This window comes from Lolium perenne, chromosome 3 (assembly GCF_019359855.2).
Source record: "Lolium perenne isolate Kyuss_39 chromosome 3, Kyuss_2.0, whole genome shotgun sequence".
Classification (NCBI taxonomy): Eukaryota; Viridiplantae; Streptophyta; class Magnoliopsida; order Poales; family Poaceae; genus Lolium; species Lolium perenne.
This window is the reverse complement of record NC_067246.2, coordinates 30,798,342-30,812,475: the sequence shown is the minus strand read 5'-3', so window position 1 is coordinate 30,812,475 and position 14,134 is coordinate 30,798,342. Positions and strand designations below refer to the sequence as shown.

At 45.3% G+C, this 14,134-nt stretch overlaps 1 protein-coding gene across 3 annotated transcripts; it reads right to left on the bottom strand.

Annotated features, from left to right (window-relative positions):
- Window positions 1-4,238: 4,238 nt before the first annotated feature.
- On the bottom strand, window positions 4,239-13,895 carry LOC127340843 (leucine--tRNA ligase, chloroplastic/mitochondrial). Of its 3 annotated transcripts, XM_051366595.2 has the most exons (20): window positions 13,555-13,893; window positions 11,308-11,452; window positions 11,155-11,211; window positions 10,321-10,440; window positions 10,007-10,111; window positions 9,628-9,851; window positions 9,466-9,532; window positions 9,241-9,395; window positions 8,881-9,142; window positions 8,601-8,795; window positions 7,998-8,077; window positions 7,694-7,756; window positions 7,543-7,624; window positions 6,808-6,885; window positions 6,625-6,726; window positions 6,374-6,546; window positions 6,110-6,287; window positions 5,557-5,634; window positions 4,966-5,097; window positions 4,239-4,661 (listed from the first exon to the last, which is right to left on the bottom strand). In XM_051366595.2, the coding sequence occupies exons 1-20, from the start codon at window positions 13,848-13,850 to the stop codon at window positions 4,428-4,430; spliced, it is 2,826 nt and encodes a 941-aa protein (XP_051222555.1). In that variant the 5' UTR covers window positions 13,851-13,893; the 3' UTR covers window positions 4,239-4,427. The 3 variants fall into 3 exon arrangements, with proteins under 3 accessions (XP_051222555.1, XP_051222556.1, XP_051222554.1); XM_051366596.2 differs by lacking the exon at window positions 5,557-5,634 and having other exon boundaries at window positions 13,555-13,895; XM_051366594.2 differs by having other exon boundaries at window positions 7,543-7,756; window positions 13,555-13,894.
- Window positions 13,896-14,134: the final 239 nt, after the last annotated feature.

The following is a 14,134-nucleotide window of genomic DNA, read 5'->3' as shown; positions in this document are numbered from 1 at the left end:
GAGGTCTTCCTCCAAGAGTAACAAGCTCACGGTCTCTCACTCGAACTAATCGTGGTGGAGAGCTCAACACTATGCAATGATGCAAAGCAAGAACACTAGAGGTGTTCAAATCCTTCACTCTCAAATCCCACCCAAACAACAAATGCTAGGATGAGATTGGAGAGGAAGAACAATAGGGAAAGTCAACAAAAGACTCCAAGATCTAGATCCCAAGAGTTCCCCTCACTTAGAGAAGAAATGGATTGGTGGAAGTGTAGATCTAGATCTCCTCTCTTAGATCCCTCAAGAATGAGCAAGAATCATGGGATGAATCAAAGGGGAGAGAAAGTTCTTCCAAGAGCAACAATGGAGGTGAAGAAAGGAGAAGAACTAACCCAGCTCAAGGTGGAAGAAGCCTATTTATAGCTAAGGGGGAAATAGAACCGTTGGGGGGAAAACAGGAAAATGCAAAGGAAAAACGCCCAGAAAAATCGGTTGGCGGAGCATGACGGAGTGTCCGGTGCCGTGGGCCTTTGGGGGACGGGAGAAAACCTTGTCGATGACCGACACCGACGCGGTGACGCTCGCGGGCGCCACCATTCCCTCTTGAGGGGCGTCGGGGTTTCCCCTTCCCACTGCCCTTCCACATACCGGGGGAAACCCTAGGCTTGTCCGGGCGGCACCGGCGTCATCGTCGCATCCCTTCTTGAAGGTGCTGCTTTGGTATGCGGTGCTTCGGAGGGCTAAGCTCGTGGTGGGAATCTTCCGGAGGGCGCAGCGGTTGCGGATCATCAGCGTTTTCGTCGATCCGGCTTTGTCATCCTTTCTTTCTTTTTTCTTCTTCTTTTGTTTTCTCTTGGGCTTTGTTGTGTTGTTTACCCCAGCGGTGGTCGCTATCTTGTATCAGTTCGTTGCTATATTAATATAGCGGGGCGAAAGCCTATTTCGAGGAGGAGGGTGCGGGTACATTACCGCAGGCTGAAGCCATGAAGCAACGACAGAGGAGTATACTGACGAGTGGCTGGGTTGCAGACGGAGAAACACGAGACACTGGAAGTGGAGAGGATGATAAGGCCATCGCAGGACCGCCTCCAGCTGCATGCAGTTGTTGCCGGTGCCAAGCCGGGCGACCGGACGGAGCTGATCGGCGGCGACCCCGGTCCGGTGGTCCAAAGGCACGATGTCGAGGGTACGGCTGCTGGCGTCGCTGACGTCGTACGTGTAGAGGACGGAGAGCGCGGGCTGGTGGCCGTGGTGGGCGAGGAGGAAGTCGCGAGAGGAGGTGGCTCGGCGCCAGGAGCGGCAGACGGTGCGGCAGCGGAGGAGAGCCTTGGGTGGCAGGCAAATGAGGATCTCCTAGATGGCAATCTCGGCCGGGAGGCCGCGGTGGTGAGGCATCTCTCCTGCTGTTGCGGCCTCTGCCATGGGCCCATGGCCACCGGCTGGGAGAAGCAAAAGCGTGGAGAACTGGTGGTGCGGCCGAGTGGTGACTGGTTTTTTTTTTTTTTTGAGACAAACCAGCCAAGCTCTATTATTCATCAAAAACATCAATTACAGGAACTGTCACAGAATGAGGGGTGCCCAGCCATGTATGCCGGCCAACCCCAAGAGCTAAACTATGCCTGTCTAGGTTGTGTGCTTCAAAATTAGAAGCTCTACTCTCAAACACAAAACTACACTCCTGGAACAAAGAGGACCTATGGTTTATTTCAGAAATGATAGCTCCATATCTACCCTTACTACCTACATGAATTTCTTTTACAACTTGCTTGCAATCCGATGCCACATATATTGATGAAAGCATCAAGTCCTCCGCCAGAGCTAGAGCTTCTCTGCATGCCAATGTTTCAAGAACCCCTGGATCTGTTATTCCATCGAATATAATCACTGACGAGCCCAGATAGATGCCATTGTGATCCCGGCATACAGCAGCTGCCGCTCCTTTGTTTGCTACCTTAGCTATAGCTCCATCGACATTGATTTTAGCTACCTCATGGGGCGGTGGTATCCACTGACCCTTCTTTGCAAGAACAGGTGTTGTGATTACAGAATTGCTCACTGGTTTTCCCAAATCTTTCAACTCCGACAGATAAGAATTTATAAAAGTATGGGTAGATAAAGGGCTCTGGAAGATCTCCTCATGTATAGCTTTCCTTCGAGCTGTCCAGATCGCCCAAAGCGTGACAGTTAATCTCGTGAACTGATCATGAGGTAGGGACCCCAGCATATCAAATAACCACTGTTTTGCACTTGGCTCATTGTTCATCATCATATGCTCCACCATCACGCCATCTGCTAAGGCCCACACACTTGCTGCCATGTTACACTCAATTAAAGAGTGTCTCCATGAATCCAGAGCTCCACAAATTGAGCAGGAATTAGACTGAGACATGTTGCGATGTTGAAGTAAATCAGCTGTAGGAAGGGATTGTCTAGCCAAACGCCAAAGAAACACTCTGACCTTAGAAGGAACTGAAGTCTTCCATAGCGAACTCCAACCCCTCTCCTCCGCTTCCGAATTGGATGGTCCCGGATTTCCTTCCAAGTAATTCTCTCTGTGTATTTTTGTAACCATCAACATACGTTATGCCGATTTTACTGAAAAGATGCCGCTCCGATCATAGTGCCAGGCCCAGAAATCTTGTTGTCTCCTAGTACATAGAGGAATACTCAAGATTGCAGCGGCATCCATTGGCAAGAAGAACTCACGAATAATCTCTTCACGCCACGTAGCCTGTGTTTCATCAATCAAATCTGATACTAGATGTGGTGGATTTGGTTTAATAGCCACGACAGGTCTCAGCATATTATCCCGCGGTAACCAGTTATCCATCCAAATATCAGTTGTTGATCCATCCCCAATTCTCCGTATCAGACCTTGGATCATCACCTCTCTACCGTCTAAAATTGATCGCCATATCTGAGATGGGTGGGAACCCAGCCCGGCCTCAAGAATTGACGAGTTGGGAAAATAAACTGCCTTCAAAATCCGAGCACTCAGCGAAATTGGCTGTTGTAGAATTCTCCATGATTGCCGAGCAAGCAGACATAGGTTAAACATCTCAATATCCTTAAAACCAAGACCTCCCAAGTGCTTTGGGCGTGTCATCTCCTCCCATGACACCCATGCCACTTTCCTCTTCCCCTGTTTGCTACCCCACCAGAACTGGCGGATGAGAGAATTGATATGATCACATAAACCTCGGGGCAGCCTAAAACACGCCATAGAAAATACTGGGATAGCCTGAGCAACTGACTTAATGAGCACTTCCTTTCCTCCAGCGGAGAGGATTTTCTCCAACCACCCTTTGATCTTGCTCCAGACCCTATCCTTCAAAAATTTGAAAGTTCCATACCTTGAACTACCAACATATGTGGGCATACCCAAGTATCTATCATTTAAAGCTTCATTCTCCACTTGAAGGATCTGTTTGACCATGTCTCTTATAATTTGAGGACAGCCTTTAGTGAAGAAAATTGAAGATTTTTCCCTATTGATCCTCCGAGGAGAATTGCAATGGACTGAACTGGGCTGGGTTGGGCTCAGAATAGTACTACTACCGTAGATCCACAAAGAAAAACTGCCATAGCAGCTGCCTGGATTTCTCTGCAGCTGAGGCCTTGAATAGATGGGGTGTTCTCTACATTTGGATGTGCAAAACTCCACCAAGGAAAGCAAGAAATGAAGCAAATTATGTGTCTCAGTCATCATTTGGTTTTATAGGAACTAGGGATACAATCACTATGCCGGAGCAATTGAAAGCCTCCTGGTATGTTACAGTTTGCAGTGAAGTTTATCAGAATGCAGCCTAGCTATTTACTGAAGTGTATGGTGTGATGACAAAAAAAAAGCAGGTCAATATTCCAAAAGAAATGAATTAACATTGGAGAACATAAATTTTCAGAACTCATTACAGTTTCACATGCTGAAAGAAAATTTAGTACAGAAAAAGAACATGATGAACAAGAAGAATATCAACAACATAATAGTGAAGTCCAGTGCGATACCTGCTTGAAGCTTGGTTGCATCAGTCTCTCAGAAACTTGGTGGACACTCATACGCCAGGTCAGGGTAGGTGTCATCAGTGCAGCAAATGATATGTTGTTAGACTGAAGAAAATACTGCTCCAGTTAGGCCGTCAAGAAACAGTGTTTCAGAAACTGAGAATAAATGGGGCAACATATTGAGCTAGGTTCTATAGTACTTTTAGTAGCTCACAAGAGTAACCGTCGCGTTTCGTTTATTCAAAACCTTCTGCTGCTCTTAAGTGGAAGTTATATTCAAAGAAAGAAGCCATTGTAAATACAGTATGGCTAAATGCATGACTATCACAAGACATACGTGCCAATAGCATCAAATATTACTACAAAAGAATGGAAATTTACAGATTTGCCGCGTCTCAACAGTCTCTAGACTATCAACTACTCTGCCAGGACCAGAGGAATAATCAGGTCATTGCCTTCTGTTGATCTAGTATAACATTCAAGATCCTTCCAGGCACATAAATCCTCTTCTTGATGACCTTCCCATCCAAATATTTGGAGAGTTTCTCGTCTGAGGCTGCTTTTTCGAACGCATCATCCCCAGAGCACTCCTTGTCGACAAGGATTGTACCCCTGGTCTTCCCGTTGATTTGTACCGGGAGTACGACCTCTGATTCCTTCAAATACTCATCTTTTGCCTGGACAGGAAAGAAACAAATCTAAATATTTTCTGATATGCCACAAAACAAAATTTTAAAACCATGGGCATATATATCAAGACTAGTGATCCAGAAGATGCTCCTTAATAAAGAGTACTCTTCAGGTCACTCATCAGTAGCTTCTACTACCTAATATCTACGAAGTTTTATTCATATCCGCCCACCTACCAATCAAAGCAATGAAATCTTTCTGACTAAATTTTCATCTTAATGGATCTGCAACGTATGCTCACTTGGCAGCAAGGGAAAATGATGTACAAAAGCGGGGCCGGTTTTAGCTTACCTCTGGGAACTGTTCATAGGCCAATGATTGTGAGTGGCCAAGACGAAACCAAAGCTCCTCGGCCAAGTGTGGTGCAAATGGTGCAAGCAGCAGAACAAACGAGTCTATAACTGACTTCGGTTGGGTGTCCCACTGTAGAGAAAAAGAGCATTGTGTCAGATTCTTCTGAAATTGATGTTGGGTGTACAGTCAGAGAAGCTAAAAGGCATACTTAGTAGAATGTTTTGTTGCCAGTGCTATGTGAAACCAAGCAACCTATGAATTTTACTGAGGTGAGTTTTGAGATTCTGTGCCCATTAATACTTTACCAAAGTATGACCTGAGCACATTAATGAAGTGAATGTGCAGTTGTGCACAGTTGACTCATTACAGGAAACAACATACATAAGCTTGCACAGATTTGAATAAATGCAGTACAGCCGGGTGAACTAGTGTTTCGACAGATAACTGATGCAACAGAAAACTGTGGGCACTCATCTTTGGGAATAGAAAATGGATGTGTAAAATGGATCACAGATGCTTAACCCTTCAAGGGGGAGGGGGGTACACAATTTATATAATTGCGCATGCAAAAATGATGCCTGAATTTACCTTGTACGCGGCATTCACAAATTCCATCATTGCAGAAATTGCAGTATTAAACCGTGTTTCTTGAATTTCCTCTGAGACCTACAAACGGGTATTCATGGTATTTAGGAGTCAACCAGTAATCATCACAGCAGCATGACTTGAAGGTTTGGGACTAAGATGGTACTGAAGATTCTGATAATACAATATCGGTAAAAGAGTAGCGGACCATTGTAACATCAGGAAAAGCTTTCTGTGGGGAAAAAAGTCCATCTGGAAGCAGATACAGAAGTAAGGCAGTAAGGTTTGTCCGATTTGGTTCACCCCCATACTGGAATTATAATGATTTCCAAAATATTTAAAACCACAGGTGGTATGGGTTAGGGAACAAATTTACATATTCATTTTTCCCACACCAAACCAAATGCATCACTGATGTTTTACTTTAAAGCTGAAACATGGTAGAAGTTCTAAAACCAAACAGACGACCCTAATAAGCCCAACAAGTTGCATGATTTTCATTTCGAAGTTCATAAGTGAAAAAATGTTATTCAACCTGGTGACAGCTGTGACCTACCCTTGCTATGCACTTGTGAAGAACTCGAAGCTGCTCAAAGGTTGGTTTGTCATCAGTGGCCATAGTTCCATCTTTATATGATCCATCCGGTAAAGGTGCGCCAACTACGAGTCTCCAAGTCCTTCCTAGAAACCGATGCACACCTTCAATTCCACCGGTGCTCCATGTTTTTGAATCTCTGCATGGATCAAATAATCTGTTAACTTTCTGAAAATGGTTGACTAGATCTGTAAAAATCAATGGGTGAAAAAGAAAATGATGCACCTCAATGGTCCCATAAACATTTCATATAGGCGGAGAGAATCAGCGCCGTATTCTGAAACCACATCATCAGGGTTGATGACGTTTCCTCGACTTTTACTCATTTTGTACGCACGGGCATTTAAACGTATGTTTGGATCGTCCTTCAGCACATAATGATCTCCAACTTTTGTGATCTTAAGAACACAGAAACAATCAAAAGTCAATCTCCAAAACTTTTATCACCCCAACTGAACACAAGGACCAGAGCACACCTTATCTGCTGAAACTTTTTCTTGGTAGCAATCAGCTAAGCTTGAACCTGAATCTGCAGAAATCCACCTGCCTTCGTTGTCTCTATATGCAGTATACTCAACCTGTTATGACATCCATTACTTAGGAACAGCAAAATGCATGACAAAGATGTAAAACGTCTGAAAGAAAGTTGCACCACCTACTTCTCCCAGTATTAGTCCTTGGTTTATCAGGCATTTGAAGGGCTCTTTGGTGGAGACCACGCCAATATCATAAAGAACCTAGAGATATAATTTGGTTAGAAGAAACATAGAGCCAACAGATACTACTAGATTTTTGTTCTATATAATAAGCCTACATCATAATAATTGATGGTACAAGCAGGGAGAAAAACCATAATGAACCCGAAAGAGTTGGTGCCCATATATACTACAAGCAGAATTTAGGGCCTGTTTGGTTCCCAGCCACACTTTGCCAAGCCTAACTTTGGCAAGTGTGGCTAGGATTTTGGAAGCCACAAAGTGTGGCAAAAGTTGGCAAAATATGCACTCTATGACAAGTGGGCCATATGGATAGTAAAGTGTGGCAAGAACCAAACACATGCCAAATTGCCAAACTTTGGCTTGGCAAAATGTGGCTGGGAGCCAAACAGGCCCTTAGCTAACCAGAGTGAAAATTCTACTGTACAGTGTATGTTAGCTGAAGGGGCACCCGATTCAAATATCTCAGATTGCTTTTAGATTTCATGCACAAACGAACCAAACCCAACCTCAATCAGCAAAATCTCATACAATTGCACAGTTAGCAAGCTGATAACAAATATATGAACAAATGAAGTCACATAATTTGCATGTATTGCATAAAATAGGTCATTAGCATTCACATGGACTTCAATGGAATTATAAAAGGGTGGCTGTTTGTATTAGAAAAAGCAGAACCTTATGCCAAAATCTTGCATACAACAAATGCAAGACAGAGTGTTCGGCACCTCCGACGTAGATGTCAACTGGGCCCCAATAACTGCATGATATAAAAAAGAAGTTACACACACATCTCTTAAGAGATGATATGAAAGAAAGAAAGAAGCACCTTTCTTTAGCCTTATCAACCAATGTGCTGGAATTTTTTGGATCCATGAATCTCAAATAGTACCTGCATAACCATTAAAAAATATCACAAACATAACACGAAAAGGGCATGCTTAACAGCAAGGGGATAAAGGTTTGTCCATTGTACGATGGTGTTAGCAATTGCAATATTAAGCAAACATGGACAACTTTACACGCTTTGGTTGTGCATACCACCAGTTCCCACTATAAAACAGAACTTTTGCCCTACTTACGGAGCATTAACTTAGTATAAATCACTGAAATTACATCATGGCAAAATTTACCAGCATGAACCAGCCCATTGTGGCATGGTGCTTGTTTCTCTTGTTGCAGGCCCCCCAGTTAAAAAGTCAGTGGTTTTAACCTGAAAAGGGAGAAAACAATTTAATAGTATGTACGAGCAAAATTAAAGGATACTCAATACATATGTTCATGCAAATTCACTAACAGCAATAGCTTACATTAGATCTCATGACCCTCAAGTTGCCAGTTGTTCTTCATAGTTTTCAAACAAATAATAAGGAGTACTTTACATTATCCAATTCATCTAGCTTGCTCATTCAAAAACACAAAATATAAATGACGCAGAACAGTCCAACTGACATAAAACTTTCAGGGACTGTGTTCCTCCGAGCCATCTTTGAGCTTTATGTTTTCTCATGCATTGTTTTAACTTCACAAGATGTAGAGGTGGGATTATTTATTTAGCATTTGTTGTCCTCTATTTTTATTCTAACCGTCACACCAATATGCTCGTTCTATTTGTTCCAATATGGTTCATAGACATGCAACAACTAGAGAAGATTTTTCGAGGAAAAACGAGAAGTTCTTAGTATTACACAAAGACATCATAGTTTCTCAGCATAAAAAATGTTGCACACACATACCCAATCTGTTGCTTTGGTCAAAGGGGGTTCCCCAGTACCAGTGGGGGTGAAGTCATCCAGTTCAGGAAGAGTTAAAGGTAACTCATTTTCTGAAAGAGGCACCATTTCATTGGTATCGTCAAGGTAAATCAAAGGGAAAGGTTCTCCCCAATAGCGCTGTCTAGCAAAAAGCCAGTCACGAAGCTTGTAGTTTACCTGGTAATTGGGTCTGCTCAATTAGTTCATCACAAAAGCAGCATGCAGAATATTGCTATATGATGAAGTGGGAAAAATAATGCACCTTTTTCTTTCCAAATCCATTACTCTCTACCCAATCTGTAACTTTCAGAGCAGCATCTTGTGAAAGCATACCATTGATATTTAATCCAGATGAAGAACTGGATGAGTTTATCATGATACCATCATCTGCATAAGCCTCCTCAGGATCACAATTGCCATTCGGCGGACTTACAACCTTAATGATTGGAAGCTCGTATTTCAAGGCAAATTCGTGGTCACGAGAATCATGTGCAGGCACTGCCATGATAGCCCCGGTGCCATAGCTGCAAAGATGTTAAGAACCACTAAAAACACAATAATGATAATGCTGATACACAACACAACATAAAAAGACACAAAAAACAAAGATAAATTGACAAACCTTGCTAAGACATAATCTGCCACCCAAATTGGGATGATCTCCCCAGTTGCTGGGTTCTTAGCATAAGAACCGCTAAAAACTCCAGTTTTTTCTTTCTGTAATTCAGTTCTCTCAAGTTCACTCTTTCTAGCTGCAACTTCTGTGTATTCCTCTACCTGCTTTTCCAAAGTCCATATTAAAGATGAATAATGTGAAGTTGAGGAAACGACGAGAAAATATACATACATGCACACGTTGTCCCTCAGATGTTAGAGATGGCAATGAAACATGTTCAGGTGCTACAACAAGATATCTGGAGTAGAAAAACAAAATGCGGTTCAATATTGCCATCTGGGTCTAGAAGCTGTAAATAGTTGGCACCGACAAAAAAAAAAGGAGAATACTCACGTTGCACCAAAAATCGTGTCAGGCCTTGTTGTATAAACTGTCAATATAGCCCCTAAATCATGTCCCTCCTGGTCAACTGCACAAAATTCAAGCTCAGCACCTTCTGATCTCCCTATCCAATTTCTTTGCATTTCTTTTATGCTCTCAGGCCAGTCGAGATCATCCAAATCTTCAAGAAGCCGATCAGCATAAGATGTTATCCTCAGCATCCACTGACGCATTGGCTACACAACAGAAGATAAGGTGGATAATGAAATGTGCTTTTTGCATATAGGTGCCGAGCAACAGGTACATTAACATGGCAGAGGCGCAGAGCCTAGATAAAAAAGCAATAAGCTAAACTGACAGCAGAATGAGTTACACAGTTTCCACATCATACCTTTCTTATAACAGGATAACCACCTCGTTCACTGACACCATCAATTACTTCTTCATTCGCCAGAACAGTCCCAAGTACAGGGCACCAATTAACCGGTACCTCAGCCTGATTGTAAGATATCAATGCCAGCCTAAAAATCATTGAAAACCACAGATACAACACTAAGAACATAAAACAGAATCGTAAAAACAAATGGTACAGAGCAGATAGTCACTTGAAATAAAGAAATGAAAAGGAAGAACAGTGTCAAATCAACTGATAAACATGTTTGAAACTCGAAATATCCAACAAACGAGGACATCAGTAGCTCTGACCTGGTAAGCCAGCCCTCTTTTCAGAAGTTGAAGAAAAATCCATTGTGTCCATTTATAGTAGGTCGGTTCTGTTGTGGAGATTTCACGATCCCAGTCGTATGAAAAACCTAATGATTTCAGCTACAACACAAGAAAGAATTCAATTAATGAACCACCAGTAGTCAAGGTAACACACTGAAAAAAATTACACTTGCTTCCATAAGAATAGTGTTTTTATGTCAATATTCCATCCATGTTTCATGGTAATTACAAATGAAGGAGCAAGTTAGTTGCAAACTGCATGACTTATAGTGAATGGAGAACTTTTAGGCTATGAGCCATGGGACATGAATGGCAAGGGTACAACTAATAGCAAAGATTTCATTCTAACCAATCAAAACAAGCACCCTATGAGCATCACAGATCATGTATAATCGACCAAAAAAGCTGTATAGTCACCATAAGTCGCTGTATAGTCGCGAGTCGCCGTGATTTTTGGAAAATGACTCGGCGACTATACAGCGACTCAAAAACCATGCACAGGAAGATCCCATCCCATCTACTATGAGTCGTGCAAGTTGTTCATAAGTCTATCAATGTAACTAAAAACACCTTAGGAATGATTCCACTACCAACATCTTGTTTGGCTAAAAACAGTACTGCTATATTTGTGATGTAGCTCAGGTATCGTGCCTAACTTAGTAGCAGAGCTAATCCAGACAGTGTGTAGTGCTCTGTTCTGTTTATGCAACCTAATACAGGTATCGAGCTTGACTTGCTACTGTAAATATGCAACATCTACCAGACGTAAGGAGCAAAAGATACAATGTAGAACAAAGTGCACTACAGTATTACCTGTGTGCGGAAGCGGTCAATGTTCCGTGCCGTTGTAATCTTGGGGTGAGTTCCCGTCTGCGCACAGAGTACACCATTCAGATCATAGCAACACACAGACTTACAGAGGATAATAAGCTCAGCAACGAGAACGAGGAAGAGGGCTTGAGTTACCTGGATAGCATACTGCTCGGCAGGAAGACCAAACGCATCCCATCCCATTGGATGCAACACATTGAAGCCTTGCATACGCTTGAATCTCGACAAAATGTCAGTCGCCGTGTACCCGAGGGGGTGTCCAACATGCAGTCCAGCCCCACTGCATGGCAAGTTGCAAAATCATGTGAACCAAGACGAACATTTATCTACCTTAAGAGTGGATTCAATTCAGGGTGAGTTTATGCATCCGGGAAAACTAAATTTCAGCATTGAGGCCTTCGTGGCTAAATTTTGGCTTTGTGTGTCACATGATGTAAAGGCCAGAAGATTGATACTTGCACTATCTACAAAAAAAATATAATACAGCCTAGTACTATCCTACTACTAGACGGCAGGACAAGCATGGGGGCATATACTGTGAACTAGGCTAGTTAGGTGTAATGATGCAATAGACAGGTGATTACCATTTTTATCATTTTATGGATAACGAAACTCAGGAAGTAAAAAATGACAACTCTGACGATATGAACTGGTGCTATTCATACTCGGTTTTGTCTATTTTGTTCATGGAGCTATGAATCAGGTTTGGATTTGAAATTTTGAGGCACGGTTGATATGTATTGTGTGTCTATGTCTAGGACTTTTTTCAGATTTCTTCAGGATTTCTGTATGTGCATTTTGACTAGCTAGTAGCTAGTGCACTAGCACACCTCATGTGGTTAGCTGCCTAGCTCACTATGTCCTTGACCATCACTGCCCAACTACACCACTTCATGCAATTGCAAGACGGAACTGCCTCCCGGGTCGCCTCGCTCGGGCGACTCCGGAGGCCCCCAAACCCTAGCCAAAACAGCTCCCCCACCAGCGCTCCCACCGGCCGCCGCCGACGCCGGCGGTGGTGGCGGCGCCCGGCCGTCAAAGGCGGAGGGTGTTGGGGCACACGCCGGCGGCGCGTCTGCGAGCGGAGAGGCGTCGTCGGGCAACCGTGCGCGAAGGTGGTGGCCGCGGAGCTAGCGCGGCGGCGGTGGCCGTCGAGCTGGCGGGACGGCGGTGCTGTGAGGCGGGTTGCTGCGGGGCCGAAGCGCGGGCACCTCGCGCTGCGGTGCGGCGGCGGCCGGCCCGCACGGGCCCGATCTGGGCCGACGCGGGCTCGGTCTGGGCTGTGCCTCCTGGCGTGCGGTCGCGCCCTGGGCGCTGCGCTGTGGTATGCAGGTCTTCGTGGTGGCCGTCCTCAAGTGCCGGTGGTGGACGGAGCTGTTGCTCCGGTTGCGGCAGTGTGCTTCTTGTCCCGATCTGACCATCTCGGTCTCGATCCGGAGAGCGGCGGCTGCGGCGGTGTCTTTTGGTGCGTTCCGCCTTCTCCGTCGACCTCTAGTTGCCTCCTGCTGCGGTGGTTCAGGCCGGAATTTGGCGCATCTCCATCTTGTCGTTGGGCGGTCTTGACCCGGGTGAAAACCCTGCTCGGTTCTTCCGTTGCGGACCGCGGTGACACCTGTGGGTGCCATCTCCCTCCTTGGAGGCGTGGTTTTGGGTCCTAACCGTTTCTACCCTCGACGCCAGGGGAAACCCTAGGTCTCGCTTGCCGGATCGGGCAGCGGCGGCGCAGCAGCGTCGTCCCCTTCTTGAAGGCGTTGTTTTGGCTGCGAGGGATGGCTCTCGGTGGTGGTAGCCTCGCCGGTGTCTGCTACTGCTCAAGGTGTGAGTCTCTGGAGCGCAATGTACGCCATCGCCAACACGCTTGTCGACCCATTCCCAAGTTTTGGCCACACCCTGCCAATCGCGCGCTTCATCTTCTAGGCGTATGATGTGGTACGTTGGTCTGGGCAGCTTGGGAAGTTGGTCGTGTTGTTGGAGTTGGTTGTGACGCGGTTTGGAGACTCTGTGCCCCGCCGCCTCGCCGTTCTTGGGTTGAGGTTGGGCAAGGTGTGCTTGGCGTCGGTGTTGTAGGAGTGTGTTGTAAGCCAAAAGGCATGTGTGGTGTTGTAGCCATTCTTGGCGTTTCTTGTCAGCTTAATGCAATGACGCGCACGCTGTTGCGGGTTCTCAAAAAAATAAATTCAAACAATTCGGGCACAAACTCGCGGTGGGGTAAACAGAAACTGAACGAAGCCATAGCAACGAATTGTCTCTTAATTTTACAAAATTCAAGCACAAGTTCGTGGTGGAGTAGAGTAGCCACACACACACACAACCATAGCGAACTCGAACAATTCGATGGCGAATTCGCGGCGGGGAGGACTGAGGAGAGGCGCGGATGACTACCTCGGGTAGGGGAACATGTCGAGGATGTAGCACTTGGGCTTGGAGGTGTCGAGTCCTTCGCCGATGTCCGGGGTGCGGAACGTGCGGCGCTCCTCCCAGTGCGCCTGCCACCTCGGCTCGATCTCGTCGTACGGGTACGCCCTCCTCGCCTGCGCCTGAGCCTGAGCCTTCCCCGCGTCGGCGCAGCGGCAGAGGCGGAGGCGGGCTCGGCGCGGCGGCAGGCCGCGGTGGAAGGCGGCGGCGAGGGCGGGAGGCCGCGCGTGGAACCGGAGCGGCGGGTGCGTGGTGAGAGCCATTGGGGGTTCGAGGTGGGAGTGTGAGCGGGGTGTGGAGAAATATGAAGCGGAGCGGGAGGTTGCTGGAGGAAGACGACGAGCTTGGGATAAGGTTTTGGAATTTGCTATTGGCATTATTTTTTCTGAAATGTAAACATTTAAACTAAAAATGAGTTTTTTTTTGAAATCATAATATATTAAGTCAGCAAGCCGCCTCATTAAAAACCTTCCAGTCCCCTTCGGTACCCTGGTAAGGAAATGAGTGTGTTTGAAACTTGCCGCTTCCAAATCACAGAATAGTTACA

Coding starts and splice junctions, on each gene's coding strand:
- LOC127340843 (XM_051366594.2), bottom strand. CDS start 13,850: ATGGCTCTCACCACGCACCCGCCGCTCCGGTTCCACGCGCGGCCTCCC. Junction 11,453..13,554: donor GACATGTTCCCCTACCCGAG/GTAGTCATCCGC, acceptor CTTGCCATGCAG/TGGGGCTGGACTGCATGTTG. Junction 5,635..6,109: donor TTCACAAGTGCATAGCAAGG/GTAGGTCACAGC, acceptor ACCCGTTTGTAG/GTCTCAGAGGAAATTCAAGA.